This window comes from Scyliorhinus torazame, chromosome 6 (genome assembly GCF_047496885.1).
Source record: "Scyliorhinus torazame isolate Kashiwa2021f chromosome 6, sScyTor2.1, whole genome shotgun sequence".
In the NCBI taxonomy this organism is placed as follows: domain Eukaryota; kingdom Metazoa; phylum Chordata; class Chondrichthyes; order Carcharhiniformes; family Scyliorhinidae; genus Scyliorhinus; species Scyliorhinus torazame.
Window position 1 is genome coordinate 240,479,601 of NC_092712.1, and position 24,581 is coordinate 240,504,181.

The 24,581-nt window shown below is 44.9% G+C and overlaps 1 protein-coding gene across 3 annotated transcripts in view; it reads right to left on the minus strand.

Moving 5' to 3' along the window:
* Window positions 1–24,581, minus strand: part of LOC140425352 (E3 ubiquitin-protein ligase MARCHF11-like) — a 363,309-nt gene that overhangs the window by 19,408 nt on the left and 319,320 nt on the right. For all 3 annotated transcript variants that reach the window (XM_072509533.1, XM_072509531.1, XM_072509532.1), the window contains exon 3: window positions 15,326–15,518. In XM_072509533.1, coding sequence (XP_072365634.1) covers window positions 15,326–15,518 — 193 coding nt within the window. The remainder of the gene's footprint in view (window positions 1–15,325; window positions 15,519–24,581) is intronic.

Genomic DNA, 24,581 nt, shown 5'->3' on the forward strand with positions numbered 1-24,581 from the left:
ACTACAAAGCGGGAGACCCTTGTAGGCTGTGGTGCAGGGCACCACCAGAGTGATCCAGGCACCTGTTGGACTTTAACCTGGTATTGTAAGACTTCTTCCGGTTTTAAAACCGGCATTGATCAATCCACAAAATGCAGGGCCTGATGATACCCCTGATAATATCCAGTCGACTAAGTTCAGTTTCTACTTTTTCCAACAATGCATATAAACACTGAGGCTGGGCTCCAAAATTGACATGAATGCGAACTATGGCCTCTTTTATCTTCGGGGTACTCGCTTAAGTCCCAGACCTCATCTGGAGGACAATGTGCCAATTTAGCTGTAAATGGCTCAACCAATCATGGCCCAATAAGCTGAGGCCTTGTCGCCTGACCGCGACAGGCAGGAGGCACTCCGACTGGTGACCAGAAACCATCAGAGTCATGGTGGTACCTGCAATGTCCAATGGCTCAAGAGTGTAGGGGGCCTTGGTATTGTTATGTCCAAATTCTGTATGACCTGTTTAATGCATTCAAACTTACTCTGTCCCACAAGGGAAACCGCCATGCCAGTGTCCAGTTCCATGTCCATGTCCAGCAAATGACTGTTTACCTTCACCGCAATCGTTATGAGGGCCACCTGGGGCACCGCCACGCAATTTAACTGCACGCAGTCATCTCCTTCAGCCTCTTCCAGGTGGAAGGTACGGGCTCTAGGATTACACCTATCTCTACTGGGCCACCTAGTTCTCTGGTTGGTCTGCAGTCTGCACTCTCGCCTGGCTGGTGACTACATGCCCTGCAATGATCCGGCTCACAGTGGATTTCGGGGAAGTTTCCCATTGGGACAGAACAAAAAATTGCATGGACAATTCACCCCCCAAACCCAAATGCAATTTCATGCCTGGGTAGGCAGTGTCTCAGGCAGGAAACCCACCCTTTCACCTATTCAGGACCTTAAGTGGCCACCTATTTGCCATTTAAGAGCCTTAACCCACCCAGCCTCAATTTGTAGGTGGGAGCATGTGGGAGGGAGGGGGGGGTGGGGAAGAGTGACATTAAATCGTTTCCCCAACTCGGGTGGGGTGAGTGCCTCATTCTTAAGGCCTCCTCAATGTCGGGGCATCCTCCCACTGGGATTTTGGAGCTCTGGGACACCTTTGCTGGCCTACCCTCAGATGTTGAAATCGCCCCTCTCCCAAGGTATCTTGGGTTCAGGCAGAGGGCCGCAGTACCACTTCAGACCACTGCCGCGCGGTTCCTGGCCAGGTTGTAGAGCTGTCCAAAAAATCGGATTGGCCAACAGTTTTCATGGGCGGGACTTCCTTCCAGGGACCTTTCAAGTGAGTGTCAAATGGAAGTGGGAGTTCGAATGTCTGGCTGCATTTTAGGTGACGAGTTTTGGGATGGAGAGCACCGATCGCTCGCCATCCAGAAAGCTTTTGACAAGGTGCCACACAAAAGGTTGCTGCATAAACTAAAGATGCATGGCATTGAGGGTAAAGTGGTGGCATGGGTAGAGGATTGGTTAACAAACAGAAAGCAGAGAGTGGGGATAAATGGGTGTTTCTCTGGTTGGCAACCTGTAACTAGTGGGGTCCCTCAAGGATCAGTGTTGGGCCTGCAGTTGTTCACAATTTACATAGACGATTTGGAGTTGGGGACCAAGTGTAATGTGTCAAAGTTTGCAGACGACACTAAGATGAGTGGTAAAGCAAAAAGGGCAGAGGATACCGGAAGTCTGCAGAAGGATTTGGATAGGTTAGGTGAATGGGCTAGGGTCCGGCAGATGGAATTCAATGTTGCCAAGTGTGAGGCTATCCATTTTGGGAGGAATAACAGCAGAATGGATTATTATTTAAACGGTAAGATGTTAAAACATGCTGCTGTGCAGAGGGACCTGGGTGTGCTGGTGCACGAGTCGCAAAAAGTTGGTGTGCAGGTGCAACAGGTGATTAAGAAGGCTAATCGAGTTTTGTCTTTCATTGCTAGAGGGATGGAGTTCAAGACTAGTGAGGTTGTGCTGCAATTGTATAGGGTGTTGGTGAGGCCGCATCTGGAGTATTGTGTTCAGTTTTGGTCTCCTTACCTGAAAAAGGACATATTGGCACTGGAGGGAGTGCAGAGGAGATTCACTAGGTTGATCCCAGAGTTGAGGGGATTAGATTATGACGAGAGGTTGAGTAGACTGGGACTGTACTCATTGGAGTTTAGAAGGATGCGGGGGGATCTTATTGAGACATATAAAATTATGAAGGGAATAGATAGGATAGATGCGGGCAGGTTGTTTCCACTGGTCGGGGAAAGCAGAACTAGGGGGCATAGCCTCAAAATAAGGGGAGGTAGATTTAGGATGGAGTGTAGGAGGAACTTCTTCACCCAAAGGGTTGTGAATCTCTGGAATTCCTTGCCCAGTGAAGCAGTTGAGGCTCCTTCTTTAAATGTTTTTAAGAAAAAGATAGATGCCTTTCTAAAGAATAAAGGGATTCGGGGATATGGTGTACGGGCCGGAGAGTGGAGCTGAGTCCACAAAGATCAGCCATGATCTCATTAAATGGCGGAGCAGGCTCGAGGGGCCAGATGGCCTACTCCTGTTCCTAGTTCTTATGTTCTTAAAATCTTACCTACTGGGGAAGAGTGATTGTAATATAAGAATTGTACATTAAGCTGAGAGTGGTGAACAATAGCTCAAAACTGGAGTACTTTTGATTTGATTTTTTAAAATTTGATTTGATTTATTGTCACATGTACCGAAGTACAGTGAAAAGTACTTTTCTGCGACCGAGGGAACGTACACAGTACATACATGAAAAATGAAAATCACTTATTGTCACAAGTAGGCTTCAAATGAAGTTACTGTGAAAAGCCCCTAGTCGCCACATTCCGGCGCCTGTTCGGGGAGGCTGTTACGGGAATTGAACCGTGCTGCTGGCCTGCCTTGGTCTGCTTTCAAAACCAGCGATTTAGCCCTGTGCTAAACAGCCCCTGGTACATAGTAGACAAAAAGAATAATCAACAGAGTACATTGACAAATGGTACATCAACAAACAGTGATTGGTTACAGTGTGGAACAAGGGGCCAAACAAAGCAAATACACGAGCAAGAGCAGCATAGAGGGCGTGGTGAATAGTGTTTTTACAGGGAACAGATCAGTCCGAGGGGGAGTTGTTGAGGAGTCTTGTAGCTGTGGGGAAGAAGCTGTTCCTATGTCTGGATGTGCGGGTCTTCAGACTTCTGTACCTTCTGCCTGATGGAAGGGTCTGGAAGAAGGCAATGCCTGGGTGGGAGGGGTCTCTGATAATGCTGTCTGCCTTCCTCAGGCAGCAGGAGGTGTATACAGAATCAATGTGAGGGTGGCATGCTTGTGTGATGCGTTAGGCTGAGTTCACCACTCTGCAGTTTCTTGCGATCTTAGACCGAGCAGTTGCCATACCAAGCTGTGATGCAGCCAGATAGGATGCTCTCTATCGCATATCTGTAGAAGTTTGTGAGAGTCGATGCAGACATGCCGAATTTCTTTAGCTTCCGTAGGAAGGAGAGACGTTGTTGGGATTTCTTGACTGTTGCATCAATGTGAGTGGACCAGGACAGACTGTTGGTGATGGTGACCCCCAGGAACTTAAAGCTATCGACCATCTCCACTTCGGAGCCATTGATGCAGACGGGAGTGTGTGTCCGCCTACCTAACTTAAATAAAACCAATTGCAAAGGTTGAGTTGGCCACGGTAGATTTGACAGATTACAAATTATAATGGTAGATGAGAAATTAACTTTTTATTGAGAAATGAACATTCTATGGGAGAAGAGATCTCTCTGTGGTTAACAGAAGAGTCTAAGGGTAGTATTAAATTAAAAATGAGAATTATAATATTGCTAGGATTTGGTAAGCTGGGGATTTGGTAAGTTTTAGCTACTAGCAAAAGATGACCAATAAAGTTGATAGAGGTAGAAAATAGAATATAAGAGTAAACTAGCCAAAAATATCAAAATAGACAGCTAGAGTTCCAGGCGTGTGTAAAAAGGGAGAAATAGCAAAAATAAATACTGGTATCTTAGAGGCTGAGACAAGAGATTATAAAGGATAATAAGGAAATGACAGGGACGTCTTACAAATATTATGGGATGAATTTTCAGAGCCCCTGAAATCAGGAATGGATGCATGGAAGCTATAAAAACAACACCAGGCTGTTGCAGGACTCCATTCCCAGCACTGAAAATTTTGAAAGGGAAGAGTTCAAAGTCTGGAAAGGTCACTATTCCCCACAAATGGGGCAAAAATTAGGCTCATTAAGAATCTTGTTAAAGATGAGTTTAGGAGGCCAACTTCGATTTTCCATTTGACCTTGGGATTCCCGCACAGTGGGGGGCAGGTGTAAGATCCATTGTCTGGAGATTGGCATCCAACAGCAGGTGAGAGTGTCAGTGCTCCACGCAGGGCTACAGGCCCTCCCTGCCTGCTTAGATGGAGGTGCAACAAAAGCCACCCTTTAGAAAGGTTTCCATAGACCCCCCCACTCCATTCTTCCCCGGTGATTGCCTGGTTGATTTCTCTATTTTTATTGATGTTTTTAAATGGCTAGGATGGCATCTTCTTGTTCGTACATTGGACTGCAGCCAGATGCTCTTCTGAAGCGGGGAGGTCTCTCATTGGTCCTCCAGCTTCAAGAGGTTGCCAGCTATCCTTAATTGGTCAGGAAACCGCGCTCCATGCAAATAGGGGCTCACCCATGTGAAAATATTGAATTTAAACAGGTTGCCCCTGGCAGGTTTCTGACCTGAAAACAAACCCAGCTGCTGATTCCTACCTCTGTGGTGAAAATTCAGCCCTTAATGTCTATCTTCATAGTAGAGACATAAATAACAAAGCAGAAATAGTGCAGAGTGAAGAACTTAAAATAATTATTATCAACAAAGAGTGTTTACTGGAGTGTAAGGATCCTTCTTGTTGATTTCTTATTTCCTCTTTCTTTGTTTTTGCCGTTATCTTTTTTGATCCATGGATGCTGAATGGACACATATCTTTAAGTCAAGAAGCAGAAAGAATGAAGAATTCAAGAAGTTGCAACATAGTATATGGTGCTGCTAGCTTTGGACAATAGAACTCGACTTTGTGGCACCCAAGAGATGGGGTGGGACTGAGTTCCATTGGTTGGCTGGTGGCCAATGAATTAAACAAAAGGCCATATTCTGCCTGGTAACAGGTGGTAATTGGATCCTGTCTAAGTGGGATGATTTCCAGAGACCTACAGAAAGCAGATTTGAGACCTGGCCACACAGGAAGAAGGACTTTCTCGCTTTATTTTTTTCCCTCTCTCTCTCTCTCTCCAGAAAGGCTGTGAGCCTCACCTCAATCATCGAACATCCATTGTTATAGAAGTGAAAACAGAGCATTGAGGAAATCGCAACAGGATTAGCTTTCTGAAAGAGAAATCATTTAAATTAGTTTTCTGAGAATGTAACTAGTAGGGTAGATTTAGGGGAAGCGATGTTCATAGTATTCATAGAGTCAGTAGTGCAGAGAAGAAAAGTCCATGCTGTAGAGCAATCTCGTCAGTCCCATTCCCCTGTATCCCTGAAACTTCATTTCACTCAAGTTCCCATCTAATTTTCTTTTGAAATTATAAATCATCTCCGGTTCCACCACCCTCGTAGGCAGCAGGTTCCATGCCATTCACACTCCTTTCTTGCCCAAAACCATAAAGGGCAGCATTGTAACACAGTAGTTAGCTGCTTCGCAGCACCAGGGACCCGGGTTCGATTCCCGGCTTGGGTCACTGTGCAGAGTCTGCACATTCTCCCCATGTCTGCATGGGTTTCCTCCGGGTGCCCTGGTTTCCTCCCACAAGTCCCAAAAGATGTGCTGTTAGCTGAATTGGACATTCTGAATTCTCCCTCAGTGTACCCGAACAGGCGCCGGAGTATGGCGACGCGGGATTTTCGGAGAACTTCACTGGAGTGTTAATGTAAGCCTACTTGTTACACTAATAAAGATTTAAAAAAAGATAAAATCTGTGTCACCCAGTCCTTGTATAATCAGTTAATGGGAATAGCTTCTCTTTGACCACCATACCTAAATATTTTGTTGTTGAGTACACCTATAAAATCAACTTCAGTTTTCTTTGCTTAAGAGAAGCAGTAGCGACTCCTTCATTAAATGTTTTTAAGATAAAGATAGATAGTTTTTTGAAGAATAAAGGGATTAAGGGTTATGGTGTTCGGGCCGGAAAGTGGAGCTGAGTCCACAAAAGATCAGCCATGATCTCATTGAATGGTGGACAGGCTCGAGGGGCCAGATGGCCTACTCCTGCTCCTAGTTCTTATGTTCTTATTAACAGGAGCAAAACACCAGCTTTCCCAATCTAACCTTGTAACTAAGGGGCGGGATTCACACCTACCCAGTGGGGCGGGAGGTCCTGGCAGGATGGAGTGGCGTGAACCACTCCGACGTCGGGCCGCCCCAAAGGTGCGGATTCCTCAGCACCTTTAGGGGCTAGGCCTGCCCCGGAGTGGTTGGCGCCCCGCTGGCTGGCGTGGAAGGCCTTTGGCACCACGCCAGCTGGCGGGAGTCCGCGCATGCGCGGGAGCGTCAGCGGCTGCTGGCATCATCCCCGCGCATGCGCATGCACAGGGGGGGGGGGGGGTCACCTACGCGTCGACCATTGCGGAGACCTACACGGCCTACGCACAGTAAAAGACTGCCCCCATGGCACAGGCTCGCCCGCGGATCGGTGGGCCCCATTCAAAAGTCTGATGGCAGTGGGGAAGAAGCTGTTCTTGAGTCGGTTGGTGTGTGACCTCAAACTTTTGTATCTTTTTCCTGATGGAAGAAGGTGGAAGAGAGTATATCCAGGATGCATGGGGTCCTTAATTATGCTGGTTGCCTTTCTGAACCAGCAGGAATTGTAGACAGAGTCAATGGATGGGAGGCTGGTTTGCGTGATGTACTGAGTTACATTCACCACCTTTTGTAGTTTCCTATGGTCTTGGGCAGAGCAGGAACCATACCAAGCTGTGATACAACCAGAAAGAATGCTTGGTACATCTGTAAAAGTTGGTGAGAGTCGTAGCTGACATGCCAAATTTCCTTAATCTTCTGAGAAAGTAGTCGTTGGTGGGCTTTCTTAACTACAGTGTCGGCATGGGGGACAGGACAGGTTGTTGGTAATCTGGACACCTAAAAACTTGAAGCTTTCGACCCTTTCTACTTTGTTCCTATTGATGTAGACAGGGCATGTTCTCCTCTATGCCTACTGAAGTCGATGACAATCTCCTTCAATTTGTTGACATTGAGGGAGAGATTATTGTCGTTGCACCAGTTCACCAGATTCTCTATCTCATTCCTGTACTCTGTCTCGTCATTGTTTGAGATCCAACCCACTACTGTGGTGTCATCAGCAAATTTGAAAATCGAGTTGGAGGGGAATTGTGCCACACAGTCATATGTGTATAAGGAGTATAGTAGGGGGCTGAGGACACAGCCTTGTGGGGCACCGGTGTTGAGGATGATCGTGGAGGAGGTGTTGTTGCCTATCCTTACTAATTGTGGTCTGTAGGTTAGGAAGTTCAGGATCCAGTCGCAGAGGGAGGAGCCGAGGCCCAGGCCACTGAGTTTGGAGATGAGTTTCGTAGGGATAATGGTGTTGACGGCTGAGCTGTAGTCAATAAATAGGAGTCTGACATAGGTGTCTTTGTTATCTAGGAGTTTCAGTGTTGAGTGCAGGGTCAGGGAGTTGGCGTCTGCTGTGGACCTGTTGCAGCGGTAAGTGAACTGCAGTGGATCAAGACAATCCGTCAGGCTGGAGTTGATTCGTGCCATGTCTAACCTTTCGAAGCACTTCATAATGATGGATGTCAGAGCCACTGGACAATTGTCATTGAGGCACGCTGCTTGGCTTTTCTTTGGTACAGGGTTAATGGTTGCCTTCTTGAAGCAGATAGGGACCTCAGATTATTGTAAAGAGAGGTTGAAGATGTCTGCGAATACCCCGCCAGCTGATCCGCACAAGACCTGAGTGCTCTTCCGGATACCCCATCTGGGCCAGTGGCTATCCGTGGGTTGACCTTCGAGAAGGCTGCTCTGACATCTGCAATGGTGACTTCAGATACAAGTTCAGCTGAGGCTTCCAGGGTGGAGGGCGTGCTGTCGCTGACCTCTTGCTCAAAGGGGGCATAGAATGTATTGAGCTCATCAGGGAGGGGTGCGTTGGTGATTTTACATGCCTTCATTTTGTAGCCCATTATGTCTTGCAGACCTTGCAATAGACGGCGGGGGTCCTTGTGGCTAGCCTGGGACTCGATTGGGAACAATACCCTAATTTGTGGCCTAACCAGAGCTTTTTAAAGGTTTATCATAGCTTCCCTCCTTTTGTACACAATACCTTTATTTGTGAAGCCCCAAATCACATATACTTTGCTAATTATGTCCTGTCACCTTCAACAATCAATGCCTATGACTTCCCAGATGCCTCTGTCCGTCTGTGGAACACATTATTACATATATATTGCCTGTACCAATCCTTCTGCCAAAATGTATTAAATTTCACCTGCCACTTGTCGGCTAGTTTATCGCTGTCTTGGTTGCAGTCTATTGGTATCATCCTCACCGTTTGTCACACCTCCAAGGTTAGTATCATTAGCAAATATTTAAATTTTAGGGAAATGCAACTATCTATGTTTTCTGTCCTCCAGCCATTGTTTTTATCCACTATTGATCCTCCTATTCCATAAGCCCCTGTTTGGTACTTTGACAAATGATTCTTCAAATCCATTTAGACAACAATCATCACCTTCATCAGAATTCTCCACTACTTAATCAAAACATTTAATTAAATTAGCTGCCTTTTACAAATCCCTAATTAATCCCAGCATGGGCTCTCCCTAATTAACTCAAACCTCTCCAAATGTCTGCTAATTTGATTCTTTTCCCATTCTTCTCTTTACTTTAACATTATCCAATCAATGTTTAGGTAATTAAACTTCCCCAATATCATTATACTTCAGTTCTTGCACATGTTTGTTACTTGTCTGCAGATTTGCTCCTATCTCTCTCTCACCATCTGGAGGTCTATGATAACACCTTTCTTGCTTCTCAACTCTAACCAAATTGATTCTGTCCTTCCTTGCCTCTTCAAGGACATACTCTCTTTCCAAAACTACAATCTCTTCCCTCACCCCTCCCTGATGAGCTCAATGCATTTTATGCCCCCTTTGAGCAAGAGGTCAGCGACAGCACGTCCTCCACCCTGGAAGCCTCAGATGAACTTGTATCTGAGGTCACCATTGCAGAGCAGCCTTCTCGAAGGTCAACCCACGGAAAGCCACTGGCCCAGATGGGGTACCGGAAGAGCACTCAGTTCTTGCGCGGATCAGCTGGCGGGGGTATTCGCAGACATCTCATCCACCATCTTTGCTTCCTATCTTTACTGAACACTTTGTATCCTTGAATATTAAGTAGCCAGTTCTCACCATTTTTTTTCACTTTTATTTTATTAAAATTTATCATACAAAATTTAATAACAGATTTCCATAGCAATCACTGAATCTCGCCACTCTGCAAGGTAAAAGGGAAATCAGATTGGAAAGGGGAGAAAACCCACCGAGAGTTAGGAATGAATAAAACGGTTCACAAAATAAAAATAAATTCATCACACCTTTCTCCCAGCTTTGGAAAGCAGCAAAGAAGCTCTTTTCACTCACTCACACACGTACACGTGAAAAGAAAAATCTTCAGACTGAGTTGTGCACTGGGTATTAAACAGTGTACAATAAACAGATCGGAGATGAGGGTGGAACTGGGGCATGTTCCCTTTCTAAGGTGGGATGGTGGGGTGTCTCGAATGCAATTAGCCAGACTCCTCGTTGCAGTAAAAATGAGAAGCTCACCAGTTTATTCAACATAGGCTCATTTATGCAAAGCTTTTCATCTTGGGGAAGGGGCTCAGAGTGTACTCAAGAATGGGTGGGGGGGGGGGGGGCTGCGTGAGAGGGCTGAAATTAAATACAGTTAATGCCACAAGAAAAAAGCTAGTCTCATTCATCTCAACAAGCCTGTAGTGCGGCAGGGTCATGGAAATCAATTCACCATCTCCTCTCCCTCTCAGGAATTTGATCACAATCTCAGCAACCAGAGAGAGTGAAAGGAAGAGAAAAGAACAACTCTGAGGGTGAATCTTATGGAAGTCAAGCACATCAGTTTTAATGCACTCTTCTGTCACTGCCACTACATTGTATTCCGTAATGGCAATTTACACTTCTAACTCACCAACCATATTCACCACATCTGTGCATTACATGCATTCAGAACATGTGTTTGTATTCCTTACAATCCTTCTTAGTCTGCTCTTATCCAATATATTACTTGTTTCTTTAGTACTATCAAGTAGATGTGCTATGCAAAAGGTTGCTGCACCAAATGTACATTGGAGCTGATACAAAGAAATAAAGAGTTGCAATTATATCGCACTTTTCATGACCAGAGAGGGTGTTTCACGACTGTAGTCACTGTTGTACTGTACGTAAAATATCTGTCAAGCAGAATAGTAAAGTATCACAAACAGCAACGTGATAAGGAGCAGATCATCTGTTCACTTATTGGACACGATGTATTGACCGCATTACACCTAAAAGGCAGCGCGGCGAGGAGCGACTCAACGCAGCCGGTAGATGCCGGGAGATCCGTCTTCCAGGATCTGCCGGCTCGCCACGCCTCGCGAGACCTAACGTGATTGGCCACACTAAATTGTCCCTTAGTGTCCAAAAGGTTAGGTGGGGTTACTGGGTTATCGGGATAGGATGGGGGCCTAGATAGGGTGCCCTTTCTGAGGGTCAGTGAGACTCGATAGGTCGGATAACCTCCTTCTGCACTGTAAGGATTCTATTCTATTCTATTCTATTGTTCTGACATAAAGACTGTTCATTTAGGTAAGGCATTTGACATTATTTGTCAACTAAGATTAGGCAGTACTGTCAGAGATTTGAACATCGACTATTCCCTCATCAACAATCCAGGAGTAACTGCTTTTAAATCTCAGGAGGAGGAAGTAGAAAATGAGTTTGAGCTCAGTTTTTGAGTAAGCACACACACACGTGTATCATCTGCATACTGAAACTCATGGCTTAGCTTGGAATAGCTTTGGTTTTTGATTGAAGGCCAAGTAGGTTGAACAGTTCCCCATCTGTTCTGGAGATGGATACGGACCCAGGAAGTGTAGAAGATTGTAGTTTAGTTGGGCAGCATGGTCAGCACGGGCTTGGAGGGCCGAAGGGCCTGTTCCTGTGCTGTGCATTTCTTTGTTCTTTGTTCTTAACCCCTGCACATGCACTGTCGGAGGAAACTCGAGCACCTGCAGGAAACCCATGCAGACTCTGGTTTCCTCCTGCAAGTCCCGAAAGAATGTACAAACTCCACACAAATCACCCAAGACTGGAATTAAACCCGGGTCCCTGGTGCTGCGAGGCAGCAGTGCTAACCGTGCTGAACAAACTCATCTGTAATGGGTCCTCGCACGCACCCTCTCCCCCCTGCAGCACCCCGCTATTGCGCAGGGCATCCCCAGGCCCGACCCCGTCACGTACAAATTGCCTGCCTGGCACCTTGGCAGTGCCGGCCTGCTACCCTGGCAGTACCCCTGCCAGCTGGCAGTGCCACCTGGGCATTGCCAGGCTGACAGCCAGATGCAAGTGCCAGGTTGCCAGGCTGGCAGTGCCAGGTGGCATCAGCTATGCCAGGATGCCACCCTGCCTAGAGGGCAAGCACCTGGGGGCCTCTGATCCCCTGGGAGACCCCCACAAGTGCCAGTCCATATGATCCCTGTTTGTGGAGACCAGCACTGAATGGTGCTCTCCCGAGGTATCCAAGGCCTCGATAGTCAGCGTTTGATCATTGGAAAGACAAACCTAATATTTGTTGTCCTCATCCAGTGTCCACAAACACATCCATATAATAATCTTTATTAGTGTCACCAATAGGCTTACATTAACACTGTAATTAAGTTACTGTGAAAAGTCCCTAGTTGCCACACTCTGGCGCCTGTTCGGGTACACAGAGGGAGAATTTAGAATGTCCAATTCACCTAACAGCATGTCTTTCGGGACTTGTTGGAAGAAACCGGAGTACCTGGAGGAAACCCACGTAGACACGGGGAGAATGTGCAGACTCCACACAGATAATAACCCAAGCTGGGAATCAAACCCAGATCCCTGGCGCTATGAAGCAACAGTGCTAACCACTGTGCTACCATGCCGCCATATACCTAGGAATCAGTAGGAGAATGTTTGGTTGTTTTCTCCCCTTGCTAGCCCAGGACACTGAGACTAATTATAATATTCTCTCAACAAACACAGCGCAAGTCAGTGTGAAAATCTGGGGGTCATACAGTTTTGGTTTGCTTTACAAACAGTTCCTGCTAGCAAGGTTGAGCCATTCGGGTAGTCTCAATTAACGCTGTTATTCATTTATACTGATGAAGCTTGGAAACTAGTGAGCATGGTAGGTGGTTTGTAGATACCATGTAGAGGCCATCCTTTAAGAAGTATTTCCAAAACTGTTGGAAACACAATGCAATTTACAGTTTGAAACAATTGTTTACCTATAGTAATGTGGTTCTATCTTCAACTTGTACAATAGTACAAATGGATTAAATGGGTGCAAACAAAGGGATAAACCCTGGTTCAACTCTTAATTTTTAAGAAAAGAACGATGGAAATATCGCAGGCCCAGCATTAATATTTCGTCACCATCTTCCTAAGGGCTCATTTAAATATGTTGATCTGGGTCATGCCCAATGAGGGCGAGATCCAGGACGCAACTTCTCACGAGACCGTTTAATCTGGCGAGGTGTTTCGAGCGTCGCAAATCTCACCGGAGGCCTTTCGCGAGCTTCAATGGCCTCATCCCAATACCAAGTCAGGTGCGATGAGGCCGTTAAATTGCACCCATTTTTCAGTTTTAAGATGATGTAGTTAAGGGAGGGAGTCGGGGGTTGAAGCAGTCAGGTGTTAAGGTTTTCAGTTTTAGTTTTTTGGTTGGAAGGCAAGCTGAGAGGGTTTCTGAAAAAATACAGCCAACTATTCGGCATTATTCTGACAGGGTGTCAGATCTTCTTCTTTAAGCACTCTCTTTCCCAAAGTGGAGTATTCAAGACATCTCTATACAGCAAGTATTCCTGTGTGCTAACTGTATTTAAAGTGGGTTGAGATCCAAGATGGTTTTGTTGTTTGAGTGGAAATAAAGATAGCAGTTAAGGGTTAATTATCATTGTTTAAGGGGTAAGTTATTTTCTTGTGGATGTTAAAGATATTTTAATACTTTGTTAGTAATAAAGTTTGTTTTAATACACCACATTCCAATTTTGTGTGAAATTGCTCCTGGAGTGATGTACCCTTTCTTTACCGTCTTACAAAATTAAAATAAAATACTGGGGTTTCTGTCCAGTATCCTAGCCACTTTTGGGGTCTGGTTCAGGATCGTAATAGTACCTTTTCATGGCATTTTTGCGATCTATGTACCTGGAGCCCAAGTCTCTTTGGGCTTCCACTATTTATAACTTTTTACCATTTATTAAGCACTCCTTTTTCGGTCCAAAGTGGATGACCTCACATTTGCCTTCACTGAAATCCATTTACCACAATCTTGTCTATTCTGTTAATATATAGATATTTTTTGTAATTCTATGCTTTCATTTACGCGGCTTACAATTTTGGCTATCTTTGTGACATTACCAAATTTATATGTATGATTTTCTATTCTATTATCCAAGTCATTAATAAATATAGAAGGGTGGCACGGTGGTGCAGTGGTTAGCACTGCTGCCTCATGGCACCGAGGACCCAAGTTCAATCCCGGCCCCGGGTCACTGTCCATGTGGAGTTTGCACATTCTCCCTGTGTCTGCGTGGATCTCACCCCCACAACCCAAAGATGTGCAGGGTAGGTGGATTAGCCATGTTAAATTGCCCCTTCATTGGAAAAAGAGAATTGGGTACTCTAAATTTATATTTTAAAAAATTAATAAGTATGTTGAATAGTTGAGGCCCCAGTACAGATCCTTGCGGGCGTCAATCATCACATCCTACCAATTAGAAGGCTGCCCACTCTTACTATTCTCTGTCTCTTATCGTTCAGCCAATTCCTAAGCAGGTCTATAAATTGTCTCCAGTTCCAGGAGCTTTCACTTCAGCTCACAATTCTTTTGGGGGACTTTATCAAACATCTTCGGGAAGCACATATAAAACAACATCCAAAAACACTGCCCTGTTCACTACCTTAATCACCTCCGCAAAATATTGTAAAACATCTCAAATTTTTGACATTAATAAATCTGCTGTAGAGGCAACTTAAAATATCTTATATCCAATAAATTATTAGTTAACAGGACAGGACTCCCACTGTGTCAATTTAATGCCACACAATAAAAATATTTTTAAAATTCCATCCAGGTTTATACCATCCTACACTGTTTTTCCACATTTCAGAGAGGAATGCTCTGGCAGAAAGCATACTGATATACTACGTGTGCCTTTCTAATGAGACAGAAAATGGCTACTGTGAACTATAACTACTTTCACAAACATGGAGCCCTATTGCCCACCGATCTCAAAATTTGGTCTCTCGTACTCAACAAAACCAGTTAATACCTCATACTGAGAAACTGATGCTTATGCCTTTAATGGATGAATGCCTAATATGCTTGACATTTCACTGTTATTTTAAAACAAACATTAATCCATTTACCACATATACCTAAATAAAAGTCAATCTCATTTAAAAGTTGACCTTTGTTTTTCAGGGATCAAAGTTCCTTGGCTGCCCCACTCCCCTTCCTGCTGCCCTGGGACCCCTTCACATACATTACAAAAGAAAGACGGCAGTTAGTATGCGCAGTCCAGGAAGTTCTGGTGCTGGTCTGCTTGCCCACAGAGTTGCTTGGACATTTTCTCTGCTAACACTGGCAAAATCACAGCACTTGACGTGGAATCACACCTGCGACCAAACAAAGCGCCATTCTCACCCTGTTGCACTGGGGCTCAGAACTAAACAGCACAATCTGTCCAACATGTATCATCATAAGAGACTAATCAGTGGGCTAATCTAGATAGGCCAGTCAATCCATGTACAGGATGCTGCGTGGGCCCAAATCAAGCATGCATGGCAACCCCTTGAAAATATTATTCATGTAAAAGGCAACTCTTACATTTTTGCCTGAAAGGATTGGTTTCAAAAATGTGACTTTTATGTGGGTACATATGGTATCTTGAACAGATTAACAATTCTCATCCTATCATCATCAGAAATGTTATGGCTTTAATGTGTTAACAGAAATAGAAATTTGACTCATGCATTCAACATACCTATGCAAACAAGGTCCATAAAGCCATACATTCCATAGCAGATTTGAAATAAGATGTCTCTTCGCTGCCAAATTGCAGCAGGACTGAAGGCTGACCATAAGAGCCAGGTCACACTTGCTATCAGAAAAAGGCAACCAAGGATCACTGCTATTATTTGAACCTTCTCAACCAAGGTCACTGTGATAGGTTCCCACTGCAGGAGGAAAAAATAATAATTTAAACTAGAGAATATTAATAATTTTTTTTTGTAGAGAATGTCAGTAAATACTTTTTTACAAAGCAAACAGTTCGCACCATTCATACAGATTGTTTTCTGGAAAAACAATATTACTTTGCATTTGCAACAAATTGCAAACTTATGCTTTCTACAGTGCTGTGCAGATTATTGTGTGGATATGGTAAGCACTATCCCCCACAAAGAAAGACAAATTATTGTCAACATTCTTCCTTCCCCCACCCACCGTCCCCCACCACCCAATACCACTTAGTTTGTGACTTGAATTGTTGTTTCCCCTCAATAGTGATATATTACAAGTAAGTCTGGTGATGTTCAGCAGTAGCAGCAGGTCCTCCTGCTTCCAAAGCAAATCAGGCCGGAATGCATTCTAAAGTCCAAAACTTTGATAACGCCAGATTTATTTTTAATTTTATTTCCATTGCTTCATTGGTACTTTTAAAGCTTAGAAGCTTTTTTAAAAAATGAGATTAAACAATTTCATTGATCATAGAATGGTTGCAGCACAGAAGAAAGTAATTCAGCCCATGGAGTCTGTGATTGCACTCTGGAGGAACAATTCACTTATTTCAATTCCCCTCCCTCTCCCCAGAGCCCTATATATTCTTCCTTTTCAGATAATAATCCAATTTTCTCTTGAATGCCTCGATTGAACCTGCCTCCACCACGCTCTCAGGCAGTGCATTCCAGATTCAAACTCGTCTCTGTATAAAAAGGCCTTTTCTCAGATCGTTATTAACTTAAGTCTATGCCATCTGGTTCTCAATGCTTCCACCATAGGGAACAGTTTCAGACTATTCATTCTTTCCAGGCCCCTCGTCAGTTTAAGTGCCTCTATTAAATCTAACTTTCTTGCAAATAGGAAATTATATATTTTTATTATTCATTAATTTCAGTTGCACTTGTAGACTGCATTGTGCCAGGTACTTCCATTGTTAAAGGTGTAAAGCTTTGTTACAGCTTGTATTATACACAATAGCTTTTTATAATTGTGAGAACATTTTCCCCTTTTATTAGACAATCTGGTCACAGAATTTTCCCACAAATCATTCAAAATGCTTCTGTAAAATGTTTTTAACCTGTATTTTTTCCTCAAGAACTAAAATTTCAATTGGCTGAAATAAGAATTTGGACAAAAACAAAAAATAAAATCGAAAATATCACAAAATCATGATTATTTTATCCTTTGTAATATATTTTGCATCCTTTGATGCATTCAACACCTAAAACATTTAAAGGAAAAGCCTAGGATCGGACCTCAAAGTATTTTTGCAGACTCTGGAGGCATTTAAACATGGCAGGCAGGACCCAATTCCAGCAATCACAGAACTGACAATGTTCATCAGCGCAGGATAAGGGTGCAGTTTGCGCACTCCCAACCTGACTGGTTCCATTGAAAGATAGGTATCCCAGACACACACCCTACCCACTCTTCCCATACCTCTATCCCTACCCATCATGTTCTGCCGATTCTGCATGCGTCTGGGAAACATCTCCTCCATGCATGCTAATACTCTCACCCAGCTTCTTCCCCGCTAATACCAGACTCCTGAATTACTCTTATGGACTGAACTGATCTCTTTACAAATCTTCTCTACTGAGTAGTATAGCACTCCATATACTCACCTGTTGCTTGTGCTTATGTATTTACTTGTATATTTATGTGTGTCCTTTTTTTTCATGTATGGAATGATCTGTCTGGACTGTACGCAGAACAATACTTTTCACAACCTCGGCACGTGTGACAATAAAACAAATCCAATCCAATCCAAATGCCGTACAGTGTGGTCAGTATCAGAAGCATGCTGGTACACTTCAGAGACCATTTTGAAGGTTACGTGTGCCATTGCACTGAAAAACGTGGGCGCTACACATGGAATCTGGTGGCTATAGAGTCGAAACCAAGATGTTTGAAGTAGGAAATAACAATTAGCTTCACATGTTGTGCAAAAAGTGAAACAAAATTTGGAAAAGACAGATTGGATTAAGGAAGAGAGATAAAAGAGACAGACGTGAACAGAAAAGAAAATGTAATTCTCCATTAATAATCTCTCTCTGCGGTAATGAGAATCCAGACTTGAAGCGTTATCAAACAAATTTGACATCAAGTCGCAAAAGGCAATATTGTGGCAGATGAGCAAAAGGTTGGTAAAAGACAGAGAGGTAGATACAAAGAGGTAGAGACAGAGAGGTAGAGACAGAGACAGAAAGATAGAGACAGAGAGATAGAGACAGATAGATAGTGACAGAGAGATAGAGACAGACTCAGAGAGGTGGAGATAGATTCAGAGAGGTAGAGAGAGAGGAAGAGACAGAGACATAGAGACAGAGAGACAGAGACAGAGAGGTAGAGACAGAGACAGAGCGGTAGAGACAGAGAGGTAGAGGTAGAGACAGAGACAGAGAGACAGAAATAGAGAGACACAGACAGAGAGGTAGAGACAGAGAGGTAGAGACGGAGACACAGAGACAGAGATGTAGAGACAGAGACAGAGAGATAGAGACAGAGACAGAGAGGTAGAGACAGAGACAGAGAGATAGAGACAGAGAGGTAGAGACGGAGTCAGAGAGACAGAGACAGAGATGTAGCGACAGCGATATAGAGATAGAGACAGAGACAGAGAGGTAGAGACAGAGACAGAGAGATAGAGACAGAGACACAGAGATAGAGACAGAGAGGTAGAGACAGAGACAGAAGTAGAGATAGAGACAGAGAGGTAGCAACAGAGACAGTGAGGTAGAGACAGGGACAGAGAGGTAGAGACAGGGACAGAGAGGTAGCAACAGAGACAGAGGTAGAGACAGAGAGATTTGGGAGGTGAATTTCAGAGCATGGGGTCTCAGCAGCTGAAGGGACAGCCACCAATGGTGGAGCAATTAAAATCAGGAATGTACAAGAAGTCAGTTGAGAAGAGTAGAGATAACACTTTACTGTCGGATTTGAAAACAGGAGTGAGAATTTTAAAATTAAGGCGATACTTAACTAGGAGCCAATATAGTTAAGTAAGTAGAGAGATTATGTGTGAGCAGGATGGTGTATGAGTTAGGATATGGGTAGCAGAGTTTTGTATGACCTAAAGTTTATGAGGATGGGAATGTCGTTGAGGGTAACAAAGGTGTGGTGACACCAGCAGATGAGTTGAGTCGGGGTAGGGTTAGGCAATGTACAGAGGTAGGAGTTAGTCTTAGTGACGGAGCAGATATGTATTCAAAAGCTCATCTCAGAAGCAGTTTTGCCACCAAGATTGTGAATTGTTTGTTTCAGCCTCTGAAAATTACCAGTGAAAGTAACAGTAATGGGGGCTAAGGAATGGAGTTTATGACTGGAGCCAAAGACAATGGATTCTTTCTGCCCAATTTTAGTTCTATTTGAAGATATGGCTATCTCGCAGCTTTTGGTACAGCAGGGTTCCTGCTTCCTCATTTCACGCTTAACTCTGCATGTTTGGAAGCTGCTATCCAATTTCCACATAAATAATGATTAACACTATTAACCTGTTGCCTTTTTTCCAGCTATAAATATGGCAATCAATAAGGTTGCCCTTCTTTCTTTAGATATCGATATTATATTGCTTTCAAAGTCGCCAGATATCAAATGATACCACCACAAGGTTCAACCGGGTATCGATCAAAGAGCCAAACACCAGTTAGTTAGTTCAAGATCAATGGTACTTTATTTACACACAAGATTAACTTACACATGCAACATAAACACTACGAGTTAAACTACACCTAACAACTATGACAACTTGTACTTAACTACAGGCACCCGGCTTAGGTCAGAGGAACAGTGGCCTTTGTTTGAATCTGGATCTGCTGGGTCTGGAGAAGTAACTGCTGCTCAGCTGGGCTCATCCGTCTGGTAGCGGGCGTTGAACTTGAATTTGCTTCTGGCAGTGCTACGATTGTAGATGGACGTTGCCGGAGCACCAGGTCCAAAAGAGATCGAACACATGGCAGTGTCTCTCTTTATCCTTGGGGACTGTCGCGCTCTTTTGGGCTGTCCTTAGGTTTGGACCCCATTAATTGGGCAGTTCTCGATCACTGTCTTCGATCTGAGCCAATAAAGGGGCGGGTGCTTTGATGGCTGGGCATGGCTGGGCGTGTCCTAAGCAGTCATTGACCCTGTTGTTTATGCTTCCTGAGTAAAGGGAGTGGCGCCGAAATGTCTGGACTTGTATCGGTTACGAGTATCAATCCTTTGTCTTACGGAGATGGGCCATCAAAATACTAATCAGTTGGGATGCTGTCTGGATTCTTTGCTCACAAATATACATTCAGGCTCTGTGCCTGTCTGAATCTTACATTGTCCACATTTCCCTTTAGGCTTTGCAAACATCCATGTTTCTTGTTGTAAGTGGCCATCCCAGATGGCTACAGTCCGTCCTCTTGATCCTAAACGCGAAGCGTGATGGAGTACACTACTGAATCTTCTCCTGTTCTCTGGTATGCCGGGTACCCTCAATCAAGGACAGGTTCTATCCTACTCTGTCCTATCGGTCGGAACATTTACCTAAGTTTTCCTTAATACAACACACATCTATAGAAATTCTAAGGGGGCACTATAACATTCAATCATGCATTTCAATTTCTTTACACAAAAAGTGAGACCTCTAACTGTCCTTATCTAAACTACACTTATGCTGCTATCTAATAAGCAAAGGAACTTATGCTGCATCAATGCTGATGCTGCATCACATTTCTCCTGAACACTTATGTCAATTTACAGAGAAAGTAATTTTATTTTAAAAAACACGGCATTTATTAGGAAGAAAAGGGTTCAAAAAGAGTGTGGTGTCTGTTGAAGTCTGAGAAAAGGGGCTCTGAGTGTGTATACTGGAGGGCGGGGGGCTCTCCTTCGCCATTTCCGAAGTCTGAGTGTCTGGGTAACATTGCAAAGTATAGCTATAATCAATAGGGCTTCTATTGTGTACGAAAGGGAATACCACTTTATGATATTATCACACCATGTGGGGTATCAGTGGCTGTGTCTATGTGTGGTGTAGTGTCCGGGCTAGGGGTATCAAGTTGGGTGGTCATGCTTGGGGCCTGTATGGCGAGGGGTATAGGGGCAGATAACCCGCGCAAATGTAGTGACCCAACGACGATCATGATTCAGGTCATCAGGTCCGTCTTCATTTTGTCTTTGTCTCCTGGTATATTCGTATCTTCCTGGGGGTACAAGCATAATATCTGTTATTATCTTGTTGTTTAATATCTCGTTTGTCTGTCTGTTTTTCCTTAACATCAATTTCCCGTTTAGAATTGTCACCATATGTGACTCCCTCATTTTTTCTTTTTTTTAACCAACCATTTGGGAGACAAGACATCCGAGAAAAGAGTTCTGTCGCAGTGCGAGCACTCTCGCAACCTGTGTTTGATGGGCTAAGTGGGCGGGCAATTTCTCCGTCCAGTGCAAATTTGTTTCAACCAAGTGTTTTCACATGTAAATAGCAGGTGGGGATTAGCAACCGAAGGGTCGGCGGAAAGGAAACAAAAGTTGTGGCAAAGTGCATTCTTTAAACCACATTTTTAAAAGAACAGTAAAAGAGTTTCGAAAAGAACTTTCCGAATGGGGTGTGTATGAATGCGGCAGGGCAACAATGGGTGGAATCCTCGGGTAGGGTGGTGATCAGTGTCGTTGCTCCACTACCCGAGCTTGGCTGACCAAATACATAGGGGGTTCTCAGGCAGGGCGGGGATAAGAGCCGTTACTCCACTGCCTGAGTGACCTTACAAGAACGGTAAGATTTTGAGTATTTATGGACTTTCGACAAACTTGTTCCTTTAACTATCATGTGGCGTCAAAGGAGTAGTCATAACTGTATCAAGAAATTTTGCATGAGATTGTCACACAAAGTCGTGCAAGAGAGAAATATTCAACATTAAAAAAACAAACTAAAGAAGAAGCGGGCAGGCTCCATCAGGGAATAGGACACCGTAAATCTCAATCGGTTCCTTTCTCTCATCATCTGGACACCTCAGGGTTCCATTCCAAAAAGGGTCATAAAGGGGTTAGCATGGTGGGAGTCAGACTCTGAGTCATCACCATCTCCCGGTTGCCAAACTCGTGACTGGAGTTTCTGTGCCAAAGCGGCGTGGGCCGATGTGGGATCCATCTCGTTGTTTCTTATCAGTCGATAAGAATTGTCGCGGTACCATTGTTTCTTATCCTGTAGGGCGGTAGGGGCAAGGTGGTGTCGCTATCGTTGGGCGGTGGGTCACGTTCTGGTAATGGCAACAAAATGGTCTCTGAAGGGGCCGAACATATCGTGGTCGGTGTCATTGGGGCTGTAGTGACTTGGGCCTGGTCTGTTTTTCCATTGGTCGGGAATATCATGGGCATTCGTCGTGCTTTCGCTGTCGCTATCGCTCGCAGCCGAATCAAGTGTGAGGGTGAAATTCGACTCTGGGGGCGGAGTCAAGGTCGTGTCTGTGGACGTGCTGTCCTGGTTGGGGGAGGGCTCGATTGGGTTGCCAGTGGGCGGGTCTTCGTTGTCTGCCATTACCAGTGAAATGTGGTGTGAGTGGCTGTACTGCGTTCCATAAACCTTAAGCTGGTTTATATGGAACCATCCTGATTTTCCATTTGGATACGTAATCTTGTAAACTGCGGGGCTTACTTTTTTTTAAAATAATATTTTATTGAAAATTTTTGGTCAACCAACACAGTACATTGTGCATCCTTTACACAACATTGTAACAATACAGATAATAATGACCTTTTTTAAATTTAAACAAAAACAACAACAAATAAATAAATATTAAATAACAAAAAATAAAAACTAGCCCTAATTGGCAACTGCCTTGTCTCAGGCCACCCCCCCCCCATCCCTCCCCCCCCCCCCAAGTCCTGGGCCGCTGCTGCTGCCTTCTTTGTTCTCCCCTATCTATCTTTCCGCAAGATATTCGACGAACGGTTGCCACCGCCGAGTAAACCCTTGAGCCGACCCCCTTAGGACGAACTTAATCCGCTCTAACTTTATGAACCCCGCCATATCATTTATCCAGGTCTCCACCCCCGGGGGCTTGGCTTCTTTCCACATTAGCAATATTCTGCGCCGGGCTACTAGGGACGCAAAGGCCAAAACATCGGCCTCTTTCGCCTCCTGCACTCCCGGCTCTTGTGCAACCCCAAATATAGCCAACCCCCAGCTTGGTTCGACCCGGACTCCTACTACTTTCGAAAGCACCTTTGTCACCCCCATCCAAAACCCCTGTAGTGCCGGGCATGACCAAAACATATGGGTATGATTCGCTGGGCTTCTCGAGCACCTCGCACACCTATCCTCCACCCCAAAAAATTTACTGAGCCGTGTTCCAGTCATATGTGCCCTGTGTAATACCTTAAATTGAATCAGGCTTAGCCTGGCGCACGAGGACGACGAGTTTACCCTGTTTAGGGCATCTGCCCACATCCCCTCCTCAATCTCCTCCCCTAGCTCTTCTTCCCATTTCCCTTTTAGTTCGTCCATCATAGTCTCCCCTTCGTCTCTCATTTCCCTATATATATCCGACACCTTACCGTCCCCCACCCATTTCTTTGAGATGACTCTGTCCTGCACCTCTTGTGTCGGGAGCTGCGGGAATTCCCTCACCTGCTGCCTCGCAAAAGCCCTCAATTGCATGTACCTGAATGCATTCCCTTGGGGCAACCCATATTTCTCGGTCAGCGCTCCCAGACTCGCAAACTTCCCATCCACAAATAGATCTTTCAATTGCGTTATACCTGCTCTTTGCCACATTCCATATCCCCCATCCATTCCCCCCGGGGCAAACCTATGGTTGTTTCTTATCGGGGACCCCCCCAGTGCTCCGGTCTTTCCCCTATGTCGTCTCCACTGTCCCCAAATCTTCAGTGTAGCTACCACCACCGGACTCGTGGTATAGTTCCTTGGTGAGAACGGCAATGGGGCTGTCACCATAGCCTGCAGGCTGGTCCCCCTACAGGACGCCCTCTCTAATCTCTTCCACGCCGCTCCTTCCTCCTCTCCCATCCACTTACTCACCATTGAAATATTAGCGGCCCAATAATACTCACTTAGGCTCGGTAGTGCCAGCCCCCCCCTATCCCTACTACGCTGTAAGAATCCCTTCCTCACTCTCGGAGTCTTCCCGGCCCAAACAAAACCCATAATACTCTTTTCTATCCTTTTGAAAAAAGCCTTCGTGATCACCACCGGGAGACACTGAAACACCAAAAGGAATCTCGGGAGGACCACCATCTTAACTGCCTGCACCCTCCCTGCCATTGACAATGCTACCATGTCCCATCTCTTGAAATCTTCCTCCATCTGTTCCACCAACCGCGTCAAATTTAGCCTGTGCAATGTGCCCCAATTCTTAGCTATCTGGATCCCCAGGTAACGAAAGTCTCTTGTTACCTTCCTCAACGGTAGGTCTTCTATTTCTCTACTCTGCTCCCCTGGATGCACCACAAACAGCTCACTCTTTCCCATATTCAATTTATACCCTGAAAAATCCCCAAACTCCCCAAGTATCCGCATTATTTCTGGCATCCCCTCCGCTGGATCTGCCACATATAGTAGCAGATCATCCGCATATAAAGATACCCGGTGTTCTTCTCCTCCCCTAAGTATTCCCCTCCATCCCTTGGAACCTCTCAGCGCTATCGCCAGGGGCTCAATCGCCAGTGCAAACAGTAATGGGGACAGAGGACATCCCTGCCTTGTCCCTCTATGGAGCCGAAAATATGCCGATCCCCGTCCATTCGTGACCACACTCGCCACTGGGGCCCTATACAACAGCTGCACCCATCTAACATACCCCTCTCCGAACCCAAATCTCCTCAACACCTCCCACAGATAATCCCACTCCACTCTATCAAATGCTTTCTCGGCATCCATCGCCACTACTATCTCCGTTTCACCCTCTGGTGGGGCCGTCATCATTACCCCTAACAACCTCCGTATGTTCGTGTTCAGCTGTCTCCCCTTCACAAACCCAGTTTGGTCCTCATGAACCACCCCCGGGACACATTCCTCTATTCTCATTGCCATT